The sequence below is a fragment of the Pygoscelis adeliae genome, unplaced genomic scaffold (genome assembly GCF_000699105.1).
Source record: "Pygoscelis adeliae isolate BGI_AS28 unplaced genomic scaffold, ASM69910v1 Scaffold582, whole genome shotgun sequence".
Classification (NCBI taxonomy): domain Eukaryota; kingdom Metazoa; phylum Chordata; class Aves; order Sphenisciformes; family Spheniscidae; genus Pygoscelis; species Pygoscelis adeliae.
Window position 1 is genome coordinate 1,064,162 of NW_008824281.1, and position 16,284 is coordinate 1,080,445.

Sequence of the window (16,284 nt, forward strand, 5' to 3'; positions counted from 1 at the left end):
AGTGGTAGTTTGCTTTTGTTACCGTAAGTTTAACTGGACAGTCCCCTTTTTATCCTTAACACAAAAGAAAGATCCTTCCTATTTGCCAAAAAGGATGTCATTAATAGTGTAATTTTCTTGGTGTTTTGTTTATTCCCCTGGAATGGCTTGATGGATGCGGATAATTATCAGACTATAAAAGCCAGCAAATGTGCTATTTTCTATCGCTCTAAATCATCAAACAAATAAAGTGTGAAACAGCATTTTTGCATACAATTTTCCCCTCTAATGGTTTAGAATTATTACCAGAAACAATGAAAATAAATAAGCAAATGTCTTGTGAGTTAAGAATTAAATGAGTGTGTCAGTAAAAAAGAGCAGACAGACCATCCTGGGATACAAGGACCAGTTTAGAAGCCATTAAGAGATGACATAACGGGGAATTCACTACAGCAGCAACAGTTTCCAGCATCAGGTGCTCTTCAGGGACTTTCCAGTCTAGCTCAGATTCTGTTCTCATCGCTGCTTCTTCAAAGGGCGTGCAATTCAATTTTGTCTTCTCCTTGGCCAGTGAAAGCTATTAAAAACTTTAACTATAACAAAGGCAATCCTCCACTGGTTTCTCTCCGTTTAAGAAGAACTGTTCTCACCTGAAGCTACCACTAGCTTTGGCAGAGGACCAGACCATCCTGTCCCTCAGCTCAAACTCCCCCCAAAGCTTCCAAGACCTTTTCTTTCTGCAGTTGTCACATGCACACAAGCGTTTTTGATAGTTACACCACCTTGCCTCCCCACCTCATTACATGTCAGCCTCTCCTTGCACCAACACAGAGCAATTAAGCAGGGATTAGACTACTAAATCTCATGCACCCACTCTCTACTAGAGATTGGGCACCATGGGCAGGAGGAGGTTCAACCACAAGGCTTTGGAAATGTCACTTCAGTCTGATTCACGTGAGAAGGTAAGAAAGTTAATTTCACAGTGTCTGCACAAGGTCTGGCCAAACAGGCCCCACACAGTTTAACATGCTATAATTACTGAAATAAGGAACAGAAACAAAAAGAGAACAGCACATTTAAAATGCCTAAGACCATGTGTCAAGCTGGGGGTTAGTTATCTGTCTTCAAAGCAGATTTAGTTGTGCCAAGAATACTGACCCTTTGAAGATTCAAATGTCAACCTACTCTCAGTCATGACAGGCAGAATAAAAAGCTATTATTTCAATCTCTGTAAGACAAAGTGTGTCCATAAATGCATAATCTGAACCCTGACCTTCAACATCTTTAACTCCCATGACAGCAGCAATGCCTCCAAAGAAAACCCCTTAGTCTATCGAGAATATTTATCACCCAATAGAAGCCATTAAGAACCACCACTACATACAGGGTAGTCCCTCATTTGCAAAGTTCATATCCTGCTTCGAAGGCCTAATTTTTCCTCAAGGTAAAGTATTTATAATACTACATCTCCTAGCAGTGTCAAAGTAAAGTTCAGAGTAACTGAACTTTTTCCACACTATTTTTAAACTGTTCTGCAGCCTGTATGAAAAAAAGGCATTTCAACAAGAAGAATGGATTGTTCCTTCGTCGATAGCGCTGTCGTCACCCTCCTTTTCATGGTCACCTTTATTTTCCTCCATGTTTAATCTCCCCCCAGTCTGTTAAAAGACAGAAATCAACTCCCTTTCTCCTTCTCCTCATCAATATCTGAGGTTACCCCACAGTGAATTTGCTCTAAGTATCCAGTTTCCCTTCTCAAGATCACCATGTGGAAAGGAAAACCTCTGGCTTCCCTCATCTGTCCCCTTCTTTTGTGGCTCCTTTACATCAAGAATGCAAACACGTGCTCTGGAGATAAGATCGCACACAGATCAGAGAGCTCCTTGTTCCTAGGAAAGAACCTTTATCGAGTGTCTGCAGTTTTATCTTTAATGGATCATTTTACAGGACAATAGATGATGGAATTCAGTATCTTTAACCAGCAGTGTCAATGATTTCAAATAATGACATTTTTATTGAAATACACATAGGGAAAAAGATAAACACAGAGGCTGGGGAGTATCTGCTCAAAAAGCCATAATAAGGAGTAAATAGGTAATGACAGAACAAGATTACAACCACACAAACACACCAAATCAACCTGTCTTCTAAAGCTCGGAGAAAAATGAGCTCTGCAGACAACTGCTCAAATACAGTCCTTTGGGAACCAGCACAGGAAGAAAATGAGGACAAAACCTGCTCAGAAAGGGCCTGGGTAACAGTAAGCATTCTCAGCACCTACACCACAGAGCTGATTTCACTCGGAAAGATCTCTTTTCCATGCTCCTAGCTGCCTAATTATCAACCCCATTGCCAAGCACAATATGAAGAAATGGCAAGCAATTTTGCTGCTAACAGAACAGTAAGCAAGATGAGAAACTTCCTCCTTCCCTTAAGAAACTCAAGTTTGTGCAATTGCAAACTCTCCATTTGTTTTCCAGTAAGGATGGGCAGAATATCTCAGGTCACTCTGGAGCTGGGATCAAATCCTTATGGATTCACCCCTGGAAGATGAGAGTCAAATCTAACTTGTGCCAATCACATACTGCTAAAAGACTCTTTAACGCTTAAAGTTGCCATGAGCTAGAAATAGCGTTAAAGAGACATTAGTTTCAAGAAGTGACATTAGACAGCAGCTTTTGAAAATTCTGATTTTAAAGCAATATGAATTTTCAAGGGGTACACCCGAACTTGTAACTACAACATTTGCACAAAACAACTGAGCAATTGGCTACTTTCACAGTGTTTCACAAACCCAGAACTCAATGAATACAAAAAGGAGAATTTTCCAGAACTCAAATGCAATTTTTAAATACTATTTTAAAACAGAGAGTTTAATATGACCAACCATCTGCTCTTGGAAAGACTATCAATGTACCAGTCCAGTTAGCTTCATAGCAACAAATGCCAGGCACAAAGCACAAAATTACAAATCACATTGGAGCGACTCTCCTTCCACACATACAAAATAAACCCATAGTCTGCTTCTGCATGCAGTGAATGAGCAGTATGAAGGGGGTATTTTACTAAGAAAAGGTGTTTTGGGAAAAACATTATGAAATAATTTATTCATTCAGTTTGGCCAAGAAGATAATTAGTATACAATTCAACAGAGATGAATGACTACAATATTCATCCCCTTGCCATTCTCCGTTATTTGTTTTGAAAAACCTGTTCAACTCAGATTTATTTCCCAAACCTGGCAATCAGATTATTAATTACTGGTTGCTTTTTGTAGTGGATACTGTACAAATATAAAGAAAAGTGAAGATTATGCTTCAAAGATCTTATATTCTAAAAAAATACCTCTTTGTGAAGGTAACCAGGGGAGATCACAGATGTTCCTATCTTGTACCAACTGGCCTGTGAGAGCTGCCTCCTTTACTGGGCACAGGCACATGTACACTCCTGCTCACTGCTTTTGGAAAAAAAATACGGATAATTTCCTACAGCAGAACAAAAGAAATCTGCTCACTAGTAATTAAAGGTATTTTTGGATTAGGAAACCCCTTGTGCTAGAGGTGCAGTGCCTCTACACACACACACTTTTCTTTTTTGAGGGAAAAAACTATTCCAAAGGTTTAATGCTTCTCATCCATCACGCTGCATTGTTTCAAACTACAGCTACTACTTTGAAGTTAGTGCCTATGCTCTTGTCAGCATCAAAGCTAGAAGTGTTAATAGCTAAGATTTGATAAAGATCAGTAACACAGTTTGTAAAGTTTCCTTTATTTCTTCTACTTGATGCCCTTTGTCATGTTGATTGGCCAGTTACAAATGAAGTGGATAGAAACCCAGCATATATATTACTTAGAACATTAACTAGTTAACAATTGCAGAGCACTCAGACGAGGCAGAGTGCTATTTAAGTATTGTCATTACTACAGGTTTCTGTTATTTTAAACTACACTGGTATTGCACTTGGCATCACCCAACGTCAATTTTCTCTGCTGAGTAAAGAAAAAATCCCCGCTGATTTCTGCCAATGTGTTAACAAAATGTGAATAAAGACAAAGCTCTGCAGTACCACCGTTGCTTCCTTCTGGTCTTTCCAACCCCTGCTTTCAGCGCCATGCCAAGCCAGAATTTGCAAGCTCATTCTCCCACAGGGCCCAAGTCAGATCAGACTGAAAGAGTTATATGAAGCATGGAAGCACATCTCCCTCCCATGTTGTCTCAGTGGCAGAGTGCACTGTTCAAAAGCCTCAGTTATTATAACCAATCTGTGATCCTGTCAGACTTCCATAGATCTTCATTTCAAATCAGGCCTGAGCTTTGAGCAGACACTTTCAAAACGCAAGAATGAGTTGCAGCAAGAGCCTTCTTGGATCAAAGACACGCTTCTCTCAATCCAGACTGGGACTACTGAGCTGTGATGAATTATTAGTGCTGGCAGCAGTACACGCATTAAACACTGTGTCAGTGGAGTAGAAGCCCACTTGAAGACACTGCTGTAAAAATGAGGATGTCATCACAGATCAGCATTACCACCTTCCAAGATCATTCTGGAAAGGTGCAGAGACGAACCATAGATCGGAAGGATCTCCACTTTGCTAGGTTAGGTACAACTACTCACAGATGAACCCCAACCTCTAAGAGTTTATAATTTCAACAAACTAACTAAACAGGCCCAGTAAAGATGGACATAAAATGCACAGACTGAAAACTAAAATGGCAGCAAAGTATGTACTAATCCCATGTCTTCTGCAGTGGATTTAGACAAGAATAAGAAACAGAAAGAGGACTTTGGAGGGGGAAATACATATACAGAACAGAGCTGAGTGAAAGGAGGAAGGAGACTGAATGGGTACGGGCAGCCAGCTGGCTGGCTGGGTTCATTTCATCTGTTCTCTTACAGAGCAACAGTCCCTCCTCGGACAAGTTCCGTAGTTGATCCCATCAGTCCGAGAGTCTGGCTTGATCTTCATGGCATTTTCTCTTGAAGTTAGATGAGGGTGAATGAAGAAAGGCAACACGCGAGTCCTACCTCCCCAGAATACCGTGCCTCCTCTGCACTGGAAAAATTATCTTTTAATAATCTCTCTACAACGGCATAATAAAACACAACAAAAATCTAAGTCTATTAAAAAGAAAAGTCTCCACTATTCCAGTTGCAGGCACCTGTTTGAGAAGATAATCCACATAACACAAGTCAGAGCTGATAACTCTCCATATAGTTTGGTTTGATGACTTAACCACATTAAAACCACTCCAGTTGCCCAAGACACAGTCTCTATACAATATGTCGATCCCTTGGATTTTTAAAGCAGACTGTCAGCTAGCATCGTTCCCTTTCTAATGAGATTTACATCATCCTTCACCCACAGCACCACCTCCAGGACGAACAGTACCCCGCAGACCTGAGGGGAGCCTGGAGGAAGGCTTGTTTGCATATTAGTAGTATAGGGTGGTTTGTATTGATTAACTAATGACTGCGGTATATGAAGCTTGAAAGGCTGTATTAATAACTCACTGCTGCACTGCTCTCATTTATCAGTGAATTACAGGGGGATGCAACTCTGCATCTCAATATATCACTCCTTTCATGAATCTCAGAGCAAATCAACATGCACACAGATTCACAATGCAGAAAGCCTGTTCCAAAGCAGCTTTCACCTAACAGTTTTGGAAGAGGTAGGAGAGTGAAAAGCTGTTCCGCCTGGCCATACTTTATCTCACTTTCCTTTTATTTCTTTTAATGAATATCACTGTTCCTTCCTCTGTCCCTTTTATCAACAGAAAAGGGTCTTGCTTTGCCAAATCTGCCTGAGAGCAAATGGTGTTGCAGTTAATCTATAAATCAACCATCACCATAAATTCTACTCTTTCTCCATCCAAAACTGCAGAGCTGTAAAACAGATTACATGGGATAGCAGAGGCAGGAAGGAAATTTGTGAGCTGCAAGGAGCCCATCACAGCCAAATGGCCTTCCCCTGCCCCTCCTTTCTCCCCCCGCTCCACCCCAACAAGCCTATAAATCTCTACTGTCAGGAGTGGAACACACAAACCGCAAATGTGTGCACACATTTAAGAGCAAGGCAACCCCACACACTTCGCATGGAAGGCTGATGCAGACCTTGGGGATCGAGGGAGCAAAGGCTGCAGAATCTTCTTCTGAATTCCCTAACACCAAGAAATAGGAAAAGTAAAACTCAGGGAAAAAATATTCTCTGTATGGAGCAAAATAGAAAGCCATAGTGTAACAAATTCAGAGTCCTCAGTTCCCTCAAGGGCAAAATGCATATGAGATTCCAGCTAACCTAGCTTTAAGAAACCCACAGGATCTCCAGGGTGCAAGGGTTACCGAGATCCCAATAACCAAGACTTATAATCACATCTGATCAATTCAGCTATTCAACCACCCTGTGCAATGGCCCCCTAAGGGAACGTAATAGTTAGAAGGCAATAAATGATGCAAGGGACAAGTGCCCTTCCCCCCTGCTGCCATACAACTCAGTATCAAACATTAAACCCAGCTGCTTTAAATGAGATTACATCAAGCTCGCAACAAACTGCAACATATGTGAGAGTGCGTTAAAGTAGAGGGATGGTGCAGAATACCACACGGGGAAATGGGGATAAGGACCCAGCATCCTGCACTGAAAACGATGAAGGAGAGAAGCTGGAAGAGTTCAGCTCCATGACCGTATTAGGTCATTTTCTTCCCCCATGATAGTTTCCCAGGGATTAACATTTTCTGCCGTGGGGGGAGAATAGGACAGCAGTTCTGACTAAGACAGCTGCAGTACCCCCTAAGACAACAATGAAAAATAAAATCAGCAGTGAGATCCTCAGCACTTTGTACCTGCAGCTGTATATGCTTTTAGCCAAGAATAAAGAGGGCTCCTTTCACAATCCTCTCCCAGGGGAACAATCATGTCTTGCTTTAAATCTCCCCATCATATCACTGTTAGAAAATGTAAGGTTTCCCTATTGATGGTGGCATCAGTTACAGATACTACAAATTTATTAAACTGTAGATGTTACAAGCAAGTCCTCCCATGGACTTGTTTTCCTCAATTCCGACAGACAGACTTACCCTACACAGGGAACCTCACGAGACACCCAGAGAAAAGAAAGCAGAAATTCTAAAATACTTTAACCAACAAAGTTTGCTTACTTGAAAGTAGTTACCTGAAATCTTAATACTTTTACAAGACAGAATTCCAGAAGTGTTTTTTAAAATGTAATTGTATCTGTGACCAGTGCTTTCAACGAATCATATTATTTTAAAGTTCCTTTGGTAATTTGTCCTTAATACCACATAAACTGCTGTTCTGGCATAAAGCGTACTCTGTGATATCAAAGTCAAACAGATTAGGCATGATCCACTTGCAGCAAGGGAACGTTTTGGAGAGGAGACCATATAACTTAAAAGCTAAAGCTGGCTCCCTATTTTAATTAAAGGGGATTAAACATCCAACATGATAAGGAAACAGGGACATTTTATAAAAATCAATTACCATCCTCAGTGTCACTCTGGTTCAACACCTGCAGTTTCTGAGAGAAAGAATACAGTGTAACATCCCATTAGTACTTACAGAAGGTATATTAAATATTGTTGCTATACAACAAGATAAGTCACAAAATATCTGAGAAAAATAACCTTATTACCCAGTACAGGTGCTACAGTGTTGACAAAACAAGATAGAGACATTACACCTCCAAAGCGTATCCATCAAATTCACATTATTGAGATTTAAAGTTTCCTTCGGCACTTCCGTACCACAGGAAGCCCTCAAGGTGGGTATTGCACATTTTTAGAGAGAAGAAACAAAGCGATGGTGGAGTATCACAGTGTTTAAAAATACGCTTTTGAAATTGCAAGGGCTGAGATGCATACGTTCCTCAATAAAATGCCATAATAACCATGAAGTATGAGGCTTGGCATTCCGTTTTGTTGCTTCTGTCATTATAAAAATCAGTCTTCTGTTAGTACCGTTTGACAATATGCTCTATTTTAGATCTCAGCATATGAATGTATAAGGTAATTATACATAATATGTATAATTGATACAGTAAAAACTCCTACCACAAGAGGTTTAATATAGGGCTGCAAATGAAATACATTCAAACTTTTGAAAAAAACTGAAGACAGACTATGAAAAGGTTGTAATTAAACTACTAATGGGAAAGGGACATTTTGTTGTAATTTGAGAAACAAGCAAGCAAGAGACTCAATCTGGCAGCTCCCTGCCTGAGAAGCTTAACGTGAAGTTACACAACAGCTCCCAATTCCTGGTATGTTTGATGGAAAGTGTCCACGCCTTCCATGCTACCTCTCTTCAGCCTGTCAGACTGATTTTCCAGTTAAAAACAACAACAGTGTGACTACAATGTAGACCAGATGCATACGCCTGAGAAACAGCGCATCAGAAAAGATGATCATCTTCGATAGGAGGCAAGTATAACCCGAAAGGGGCAGTACGGGTATCTTTGCAGCAGCAACCATTATGGCTAAAGACATGTAACAGTGCTCATTCTTCTTGGTACAACAAGACAGAATTTAAGAAATAAATGCATTGCAATCTACAGGCATGGATAAATCATTTAATGAGACTGGAAGCAGGAAAAAAGCTGTCTTCTATTACCCCCTTTCCTCTCCCTCACCACTGGATGACCCTTTACTGATGAAGTACTTCACTTAGCGCTGAACAGTTTTTTAACCTGCATCCCCAGTGACACAACTCTGTGTAGACAACTCATATTGCTGCAGCCTGTTCTACTCTGCGTATGGAAACAGTACCAGAACGTGCTGGCAGCAGGACTTCTCTGCAGTGACAGAGACACACATTAATCAAGGAGTTGTATGACCAAGCAGATGCTCATTAGGTTGTACAAAGAAGCCATCTTCAGTTGTTGAGCCACAGACATTTATTTTAACTGTAATTCCAACAGTCCCCAAAGCACCTGTTCTGTAAGAGGTATAACCCAAAATTCCAAAGACAGAAATGAAAGACACATACGAAATCAATACTTCAGTAACTATCCTCCCTGACCCATGAGACAGATTCTCAGCTTATCTTTGTTGACTGAGGTGGCTTCTCATGGTCTGAACGTATCATCCAGACCTCCCTGAGAAGGTGCTTCACCCCTTCCACAGCAAATAAACAGAGATTTCTCATAGAACCCACTTGAATGAGGTCTGGGAGGCAACCTCAATCGGCCCGATTCCTTTCACACCTTGCTGTCATAAGGAAACAGAGCTGGTGGCTTCTCACCACTCCTACACGCTACCCTGCAAAGCCTGGATTAAAGTAGCCTAAGATAATTTACGAGAGACATGAAGAAAGAGTTATGGTTTTTAACCGACAATTTTGAAGCAGAATACTACCAATATACAGAGTCCTTGGTTTCACTATATAAATATCTCTGACAGCCAAACAATAACTCTGCCTCTTATTTTAGAGCTCAACCCCAAACTGGTAGACTTCGTAACTCTCCACACTCCTGCTATTCCCCGAGGTGCTTCTAAGATGATCACTGTCAGAGTCAAAGAGTCTATAAAAAGGATGAAGGAAGCTGGGAAATTTCCACAGAGGTGGTGCCAGAAAAACTGAACTAACATTTTAGCCATCTCTGAGCAAAGCCAGGCTGCACCACTGGAATTTCACCACCGAAGCCCAAGAGCTCCCCCAACTGAGCTCTGGGATGACTGCAATCACAACCAGAAAACAGGCGATTGCTCAGGTACCTGGAAAGTTCCAGGTCTGCTCAAAGGGTTATTCAGATTTACTCCTCAGAAGCCAATGCTTGTTCACAGAAGGGCTTGAGAACTCATTAACAGAAGCTGTCATAGTGAAGAACAAGGAAGAAATGACTTGGGCAAGTGGCACACTCTTGCCTTATGCTTAAGGGAACAGCAGAGAGGCCTGCCAAACCAGCAGTGGCATCCTGTCACAACACATCAAGTTTTGTGTTACACACTGTCATCTAACTCAGTTAAATGGGAAAACGTTTTGCCCAAAACATGGTCTCTGTTCTCAAAATCCTCATTTTCCCCCAACCATGTAAGGTTTATAGAACTAGTAACTATAAAAGAACTATACAAACACAGAATGGCTGGATTAAAATCCTCTCCTCCTCTTTAAGTGGGGTAAAGGTACCTTTAAAAAAAAAAAAAAAAAAAAAAGAAAAACCACCGAAAACCAATGAGGTCCCATGCATGTTCCTGCTTTGATTTCTACCCAGCAACACCTAAGCTCCTTTACAAGAAGATTTTAGGATTTCTCTTCTCTATTCCAATTATAAGCAGTAGCAACTGAACTCTTCAACAACTGAAATCCCTCTTAAGGGAATATTAGGTGTTCCCCAGCATCTCCCCAAAATCCTCAGAAGATTAGACAGAAATAAAAGCTACCAAGAACTTTTAAGATCCGGTATTTGCCAGATACAGTTTTCCATCTACAATTTCCACTTCTTTCTGATTCTTAACCTCTCCACACAAACATGCAACACAAACGTTTGGAGGTTTGTTTTGTTTGTTTCTCTACTATACAATCCGTATTTCCCACAGAAACAACAGCAAACATAAGGAAAACCCACTGTTTAGTAAAGATGAGGCAAGTGCTTCATGCAATGAATTTATCATCCTTATGATATACACCATATGTGGATATCCACATATTCTATCTACAATACTAAAAAAAAAAAAAACAACCTAAAAAAAAAACCCAACCAAAAAAAAAAAAATACAACCAAACAACAGCATGAAGTTCCTAAGACGCATGCAAGAAGAAAAACAGTTTAGGCTGGGCTACAAATACTTCGTGTATACTTCATTTCACATCTGTTCTCTACCTTTTGCTCACAATGTGAGAGTTTGTGGAACAGCCATTATTGTCACACTGTAACCAGCTTCTCTTTTCAAGGTAATCTGTTCTTATTTCTACTTTTTGAAGTAGATAACCCTCTATTCTGGGCTCGGAACAAAAAGCAAGCAGAAGACACATGAGGCAGAACTGATTAACATGCAGGCAGGAAAGGAGCGGTCAGAGACAGCCATGATCGCATGACCCTCACGCAAACCTCAGGTCAGTTGCTCCTACAACTCTTAGAGCAGCCAACTCTTGCGCGCTGACGTGCTGAAACCGCCACGCCAGAGAAGACACCGGCTTTGCTGGCGGTCAACGCGCCATATGGGCAAAGGAGAGCGCGTGCTTCTCGTGTGCTGGTGGCACCACCTACTGGAGATGGGGACCGAATAAAACCGGTTTTGATGAACTGCTGCTGAAGATGAAGGAAAAAATCAACAGCATCTAAAATGAGAGCGTGTCACATTTCATTCCTAATCCAGAGATACGTTTCTTGAGATCAAGCTTGTTTAACAGAGGTATCATAAGAGATTCTGTGAAATCCTTGTGCATCTGCCTGAAAGAGGGAGACTAAGAATCAGGTATGCTGGGGAAACAGATTTTCTGACACGTTGGAAAGATTTTTAAAGTTTACATTAAGACTATAGCTGAATGTTACAGATTCAGCCCCTCCCTCCACTCCTTTTCAAGACTGTAAAAGAACACTGTATCCATTCATTACAGCCTCTTTGCTGTTGGTAGCTTTTATATGCCCACAGGCACTAACAGCCTGGAGATACTTGGTGTCACTGGGGACTCATATTGCAGAGTCATGGGAGGATCCTGTCTGCCACTGCCAGGGCAAAATGACAGCAGCTTCACAGTGACATTTAAGCTCTAATTTGCACGCAAATGTCAATATTTATTAGTCACATCAAGATCTTTAGTAAAGCTCTTCTGGGTTGCTAAGTCTCTCAGGTTATACTTTTAAATAGGAGGCCTGAGAAAAAAAGAAGACAGACTGGTTCTCGGTAACATATTCCAGATTTCCTAGCTTCTTAATTTAATCCTTATCTATTGATTATTTTTGTGGAAAGTTATTTCCAACCAGTCTATGCAATCAACAGTGTTGAAAAATGCGTATCGTTATTATAAGAATTGACGATGAAAGAGTAACCCTTTGACCTATCTTGTCCCTGGAGTTGTAAGCATATTTACACATTTAAATAATGGAAATCTTAAAGTAACAGATGTTCCCTGACTACAGCACAATGCAAGAACAACAGTGTCACTATTAAAGTGCATCTGAAGCATCCGCACATTCCCATCACCATTTGCTCTCCCACATTAGTGGGAGTGCTCTCCTGTGCATTAGTTTCCAGAAAGCCCCAACTGCTGAAATCTGTTTTTACTTGCGACGTCAACAAGGCTCCCTAATTCTGCTACTTTTCTAGAAAGTCAGCCTAATGGCCTCTGAACAAGACAGCATGAAAAAAAGTAAAACTGCTTTCAAATGTAGAGTAGGAGAGGGGGAAAAAAGGGGAAGTGAGAGACTAAGTAGGCCTGATAGAATTAGGTAGACCTGCAGAAAAGGGTATTGCAGTGGTCTCTAAGTGAGGGCAAAGGTACGCAGCCACTACCTGTTAGTACTCTATCACTTACCAGGATTTTGGCTCCCCAAAATGCAAGTAGTTGATACTGTAGAGATCCATGTCCTCTGTATGCCAAGCAAATGTTGTCTTCCACATCCCAAAGTAGAGGTAGGGAGTGTTTACACCTTCTATGATAATGCCACACTCATGTTCCACCATGTCTAAGAGGGTGTTCAGATTGCCAATATTCCATTCTTCCACATCCTGTAATTCAAAAGAAATGTTTTGTACTGGAACATATCAGGACTTGCTAAGCAGAATAATAGTGCACAGCTTCCCTTCAATGCCTTAAAATGTGGATATCCTAGAGTTATCTGCATTAATTTAATTCCACCTGCTTCCAGGAAGCTTACTTTTAGTGTTCATCAATAACCGTGAAAAGGATGCATTACCACTACTTTGTGGCAAAGGGACTGATGACTAGCTTCTCGCTAAATGTGTTCTCTGGAGAGGCACTTGTACTATGTGATACTCTACCGTTAAGTAACTGTTCTACTAATAAACATAAGATAAACTAAGGGTAAAATACACTTCTTCAATGACATATTCCATCCAGACGTTCTTCACCTGATGAACATGTATCAGCTGATGAGAAACACTAGACTTCAATGTGGCCAAAGCGGCGGAAGCCTCTACATCAGCTCAGTGCTTCAGATAAAGAACAGGGAAGACAGTTTTGTTATTATCAATATTTAAACAGAAAGAGCAATGAAAAGAAGTTCTAAATCTGACAGTTGGTTTTCTCTACTTCAGTGTGAAACAGAAAAAGTCACATAAACTGGTACAAATCTTTAACCTTGAGATTGCCTGAAGGGTAATACAATCTCCAAAAGGAAACAAACGGTTTCCTTCCCACCCCTTTTCCCCAGCGTACTTAATATGCATGCAAGTAACTGACAGGTATGCAAGCAATCCCAGCTTCGTGCTGCTCGCTGGAGTAACTGCAAGACAGTGAAACTCAAGCTGCTCAGTCTTGAAACTTTCTAAATCAATCTGAAAAAAAAACCACAGGGGGGCAGGGAGGAAAGGGCTGAAGAAAGGAAGCAGCTGAAAAGTGAGATGAAAAGGAGTGCAGAAGGAGAATGTTTTTCATGACTCTGACGCCTCAGTGCTTGCAGCAATGTCAGTAACTGGGCAGTAGGAAATGTTCTTTAGGTGTGACTGGTAATTCAATTATTTCATTTCTGCTTACAGGAACTTGAAGGAAACACAATGTATATTCAGTACATTGCAGAAGCTACTTCTCCTAAAGCTTGTATCTGTGCCTGGTTACGTCACCTTCCCTGATCATACCATGGACAAGAATGCGATACTCTCATCAAAGCACCAAATACTATGGATAACTTCGATGTCCATGGCTGTGAAGGCCTCAGATATCTATGTTTATTCCAATTAATTCCATATTAAACCATACTGATAATAAAGAGCCACTTTTACGTTAATACGCAGTTTATACTGCAGACAATCAGACAGCACTCCAAAAAAAGGCCACTTTCCACTCAAAAGAAAACTACAGAGGAAGGGCACTGCTTTAAATTAGCTGCCTAAACAGAGTAAGAAGATTAGCAACCTTTATCATTTACAGCAGAAGAAACCACAACAGAACTACTTTAAGCATAGGATGCAATTTCACCAAGGAAAAGCTTAAACAATTTGAATTGTAAAATAATTTAGCACACAGGTGCATTGTTTCCTAATATAGCTGCCTACAGAGAAAAAATCCACATGCAAATATTTTAGTTGTGTTAAGCATCAAAAAAAGTGTTTTTGATGAAGCACCCAATTCCTTGAAATGCTGCTTTTTTCTGGCTCTCTAAGGTGCTTCAGCAGAAATGTCTATTTTATTCCCTTTAAAAAAAAAGAAAAAAAAAAACCCAAACCCCTAGCACGATAAGAGATCAGGATCAGTAGCTTACTTTTAATTTACCTGCATACCATCAAATATATCTGGGCTATCATTATGATACCAGACCAGTTTTCTTTAACAACCTTTTCTGCAAGCTATATACAATTTTTGGCCAAACACTTTGTAAGAACTCATTTAAATCCCTTTTTTTCGTAGTAAAACTAAGCTTTTCACAGCTTCCATTGACTCTCTTATCTTGAACCTCTGGGGAAGGTGGGAAGTTTAGTCACACTTTTGTAATGAGGGAAAAATAAAGATATTATTTGCTTCTTTTAAGGTTGCTAAATGAAATAAATTCTGAATTACTGTTCCTTAATGAGAAAAGAGCAATATGAAAGTCAGTCCATATTTAAAATAAGTAAAAGAGCATTTCACTTACTGCATCATATAGTGAGCCACTGATATCAGCCCCATAAATTGGTGAGACAAATGTGAGGTTCTTCCAGTACTTGCGCTCCAAATCTTCAAAATCTTGATGGCGTGGAGTACAATACCTGATCAGAACATGGAAAAGATAAAGAGGCAAGAAGTCCTAAGGAACACTCATCACAGACAGATAAATGACTGGAAAGAAGCGTGCATTTCACAGTAGGCACACTCAGGAGGTTACTGAAGGTGCATTTCATTTTTAATTCTACTCAGATTCATATAATTTGCTGCCTTTTAAATCTTTCTACAAAACCTCTTAGCGCAGGCTGACAAACAGGATGTGCACTCCCGTGAAGCACCAGATCCCCAACCTAAGGATCTTTGAGATGAAGTTATTACACAGGGAGCTGAAGGCAGGTAAAGCACTCATGTATATGCTGTATTAGCAATAATTCAAAGTTGATTGCATGATGTCAGTAATGCTTGAGTTAAAACCCAAGGTACTCCAGAGCTCTGGGAAAGTGACTCTGAAAAAAGGATGCAACTGCAGCTTGAATCCGTCGGCTTGTCCCAGCTAACTGAAGAGCTCTGCAAAGTTTCCAGTCACTTCCAAAGACACTCACGTTATTAATATTAGCTCAGGCACTCCAAGATACTTGTACTTCTACCTCAGCAATGGAACACATTTTCCAGAACAACCATTAATACACCGAGAGCTCTTCTTTGAAGCCCAAGCCATCCTTTTCAGGCAGATTCTTAGCCAAATACTGACTTTGAAGATCCTTCTATACCAACTCCCAGAAAAAGATTTAAGATACACCAAAAGCCACCAAGTTACAAACTTGTTTGAGATTGGATAGAAGCTTTCAAGAAAAAGCTGTTTCCTCAGAAATGCTTCCTATTTAACAAGGCTGCATTTTCTTTTCAGCTTGTTTCTAGAAAGAAAAGCCTTCTGCACAACTCCCCCATTCACAATGTAAGCGCATCACTTAACACAAACATACTTCTCGCTATTAGCCAGACGCCGGTATTCTCCCACAGTCATAGGTTTCTTCTGTATATTATACTGGGTGAATAACCCCGACTGTCCAGTAACCACCTGCTGAATAGGAGCTGGGATAACCATGTCATCTATGTCATCATAGGTTTTTCGGGGCTTCCATTCCTTGGGAGGAATCACCTGGAGTTGGAAAAACAAACAAACAAACAAAACAAAAAAAAAAAACAAACTTCATGTTCACAACAGGCAAACCAAACCTCTGCTGAAGAAAAAACTGTTGAAGTGGAAGATATTTCATCCTGCTGCTGCAGGTTATCAGATAACAGCAGCATCTCAAATAACCAGCACATATGACAAGACACCTGTTCTGCATCTGCTGAAGTGCAGGACTAGCTGACATGGTTAGAGGGCTGAAAGCCTGCTGCTAGCAGCCCCATCAGTACAGTGTCACAGAAGATGGCCAGTGATGATAAAAAGATATATAGTTATACCAAGGAAATACGCTGCGTGCCAGAAGGACTGCACATGCCTTCCCTCCAGAACGGC

General features: G+C 40.6%; 1 protein-coding gene across 2 annotated transcripts in view; it reads right to left on the bottom strand.

Moving 5' to 3' along the window:
* The window catches only part of KDM4B (lysine (K)-specific demethylase 4B), an 80,641-nt gene that overhangs the window by 62,402 nt on the left and 1,955 nt on the right, over nt 1–16,284 (bottom strand). For both annotated transcript variants that reach the window (XM_009318406.1, XM_009318405.1), the window contains exons 2-4: nt 15,743–15,918; nt 14,749–14,863; nt 12,474–12,667 (exon numbers count right to left, since the gene is read on the bottom strand). In XM_009318406.1, the coding sequence (XP_009316681.1) occupies nt 12,474–12,667; nt 14,749–14,863; nt 15,743–15,918 (485 nt within the window). The remainder of the gene's footprint in view (nt 1–12,473; nt 12,668–14,748; nt 14,864–15,742; nt 15,919–16,284) is intronic.